The following is a 3,008-nucleotide window of genomic DNA, read 5'->3' on the forward strand; positions in this document are numbered from 1 at the left end:
AGACAACCAACCTGATCCCTAAAAACTTTTCTTGAACTTTTGAGCCGATGCTTACATATTTTAGTGACTCCTTCAATTCTCAGCGCTTACCTTCTGTGTTTTCTCAGATGTCTTTGCATTGTGAGGAAGGCCAGTTTTATTGCAGTGGGCTACTTTAAAAAGCGGTTTCTTGCTAGTCCTCGTTACGACCATTCGCACAGCGGCCGTTCAACGTTATGATGGACCTCCCAAAAGCTGCAGTACTTACAGGAAGTCCGCAAACAAAACAAGCAGAATCGAACTCAAAATGCCTGCTGCTAAGCGGAGTGAGTTCTGCCCCATTTAAAGGCCACTTGCCACAGTTGTTAAGTGAATCGCTGCCGTTGTTAAAAGATAGTAACACGGCTGTTAAGTGAATCTGGCTTCCCCATTGACTTTGCTTCTCAGGTCGCAAAAGGGGACCGTCATAGATATGAACAAGTTGGCAAGCGCCTGAATTTTGATCATGTGACCAGTGGTCGTTAAGTGTGAAAAACAGTGATACGCCAACTTTTTCAGGCTTCTTGTAACTACAGTCACTAAATGAATGGTTGTAACTTGAGAACTAGTTATATGCAACTTTCCTTCTTACAATGCAATGGGAAAGGAACAAGGTTATCCCTCAAAATAACAAACCACATCATGCTTAACGACCGTGCTGCTTGATAGCAGAGTTGCCGTCCACCCCAATTTTGGGACGCTAAGCAAGAACTATCCTTGCATTATCTGTATCTGCTGTCAAACATTTTGATTTAAAAACTGGAGATGTGATTTAAAATGATATAATTAAGAAATATCATCTTCAAAATAAAAAAAATGCAGTGTATAGGAGCCCCGTTGTCTAAGGAGTATTTCTAAGGAGCTGCAGATTGTTGTGGCCTTCCAATGGCAACAGATTTGGGCAGTGGGGAGGTTGGGGAGGAACCTGGGCCAGTCCTGGAGTCTGGGGAAGTCTCTGAGGAGGGCTCTGTGTCCGAGGCAGAGATGGGGCCAGAGCCATCTGACAGTTATCAGCTGCCTTCGGAGTCAGACATCAGTGAGGCAGAAGAACAGCTGGAGCCTGTTCCCAGTGTGCGCATGCGCAGAGTTGCCAGAGGAAGGGAAGAGCTAAAGAACAAGGGTCAACTTGGGAGTAAGATGGACGATGAATGGCCCCTCCCAGAGGAAATAAAAGAGGAGCGAAAGGGGAGTGGAGCTTGCAGGAGACCATTAGTTCACTTCATTGGTTCGTGATTCTCCTTGCCAAGTTCTGCAGATCTTGGCCTGGCAGCTCTCCAAGCCAGATAAGGTCTGTGACTGTAAATCCTCCCTGGAAAGACTTTGCTGGATGTGAATGAGAAGAATTCACAGTAAATTAATAAAAGGGTTTTTTGTCGGGACAAGGAGTTGGCTTCAGGCTCTTATGAAGCCTAGGTCAGAACACAGATTTCCTGCCAGCCTCTGTCGTGTTTTGGGCGACTCCATTCCATCTTTGCTTCTTCATTTTACCAAATGTTAGTCAAAATTGTGGCTGCTTTGTACTATATTTTTTTTCCTCTCTGAATTTTTTTTTGGTGGTCTTTCGGTCTTCTTAAGATAATTTTTTTTTTAAGTGTTCGAAATATTTAAGTTCAGCCAAGCCTGTTGATACTTTTATTTCGTTTCTTGAACGTCCCAATTCTTTCTGTACTCACTTCGGAGTTTGCTATTTGAGGGAATGAGATAATTATATCCATCTTATTGACAGGAGTCCAAAGCAAAGGAATGGTGGCTTATTCGTGACCAGCATAGTACATAACGTAAGGTGAAACGTGGTCTGAAGATCTTCAGCATCCTTGTGGATAGTAACAGGGATGAAAATATTCAATCTATTTTTCTCTTGTGTTCGATATAAAAGGAAGTTGTCTGTCACGTTTTCTGTACAATGGCCCCCATTCTCAAACCCCCGAATCTTCCCTAAAACAGGAGGAGGAGCAGACTAAAGTTCGCACCAGAAAAGAAGTTTGAAAAGTTTGCCAGTCCTTCTGCTATCGTCTCCATCTGTTGGAAAGAAAAGAAAAATGCTTGAGAACTTGGCCTTGAAGTCCACGCATTTGAAAACTGCCAACGGTTGAGAAACATTGAATTAAGAGTAAAATGTTTTATTCTAAAGATTTATATGGGGTTCTTAATGCTCTCTGAACTTCGTTGTTTTTTCCAAGGTGGACATTACTCAACTCAGTAATATCATCAGTACCAGAAGGGAGCGGGGTTTGTGGAGGGAAGAGGAGAAGGAGGAAGAAGAAGAGGAGGAGAAAGTGGAGGAAAAGGAGGAGGGAGAGGGAGGAGAAAAAGGAGGAGGAAAATGAGAAAGAGAAAGAGCAGGAGAGGGAGAAGGAAAAGGAGGAGGAGAAAGAGAAAGAAGAGGAGAAAGAGGAGGAGGAAGAAAAGGAGAAAGAGAAGAAGGAGGAGAGGGAGGAGGAGAAAGAGGAGGAAAAGGAGAAAGAGAACGAGCAGGAGAGGGAGGGGGAAAAGGAGGAGGAAAATGAGAAAGAGAAAGAGCAGGAGAGGGAGAAGGAGGAGGAGGAGGAGGAGAAAGAGAAAGAAGAGGAGAAAGAGGAGGAGGAAGAAAAGGAGAAAGAGAAGAAGGAGGAGAGGGAGGAGGAGAAAGAGGAGGAAAAGGAGAAAGAGAACGAGCAGGAGAGGGAGGAGAAAAAGGAGGAGGAAAATGAGAAAGAGAAAGAGCAGGAGAGGGAGAAGGAAAAGGAGGAGGAGGAGAAAGAGAAAGAAGAGGAGAAAGAGGAGGAGGAAGAAAAGGAGAAAGAGAAGAAGGAGGAGAGGGAGGAGGAGAAAGAGGAGGAAAAGGAGAAAGAGAACGAGCAGGAGAGGGAGGGGGAAAAGGAGGAGGAAGAGAAGGAAGAGGAGAAAGAGAAGGAAGAGGAGAAAGAGAAGGAAGAGGAGAAAGAGGAGGAGGAAGAAAAGGAGAAAGAGAAGAAGGAGGAGAGGGAGGAGGAGAAAGAGGAGGAAAAGGA

The 3,008-nt window shown here is 44.4% G+C and overlaps 1 protein-coding gene across 1 annotated transcript in view; it reads right to left on the bottom strand.

The window, feature by feature from the left end:
- Window positions 1-784: 784 nt before the first annotated feature.
- NLE1 (notchless homolog 1) overlaps window positions 785-3,008 on the bottom strand; it is a 25,862-nt gene continuing 23,638 nt past the window's right edge. Inside the window, exon 13 of the mRNA XM_081945462.1 lies at window positions 785-2,037. Within this exon, the coding sequence (XP_081801588.1) occupies window positions 2,025-2,037 (13 nt within the window). The 3' untranslated portion in view covers window positions 785-2,024. The remainder of the gene's footprint in view (window positions 2,038-3,008) is intronic.

Source organism: Natrix helvetica, assembly GCF_964273705.1.
Source record: "Natrix helvetica genome assembly, chromosome: 2".
Lineage (NCBI taxonomy): Eukaryota > Metazoa > Chordata > Lepidosauria > Squamata > Natricidae > Natrix > Natrix helvetica.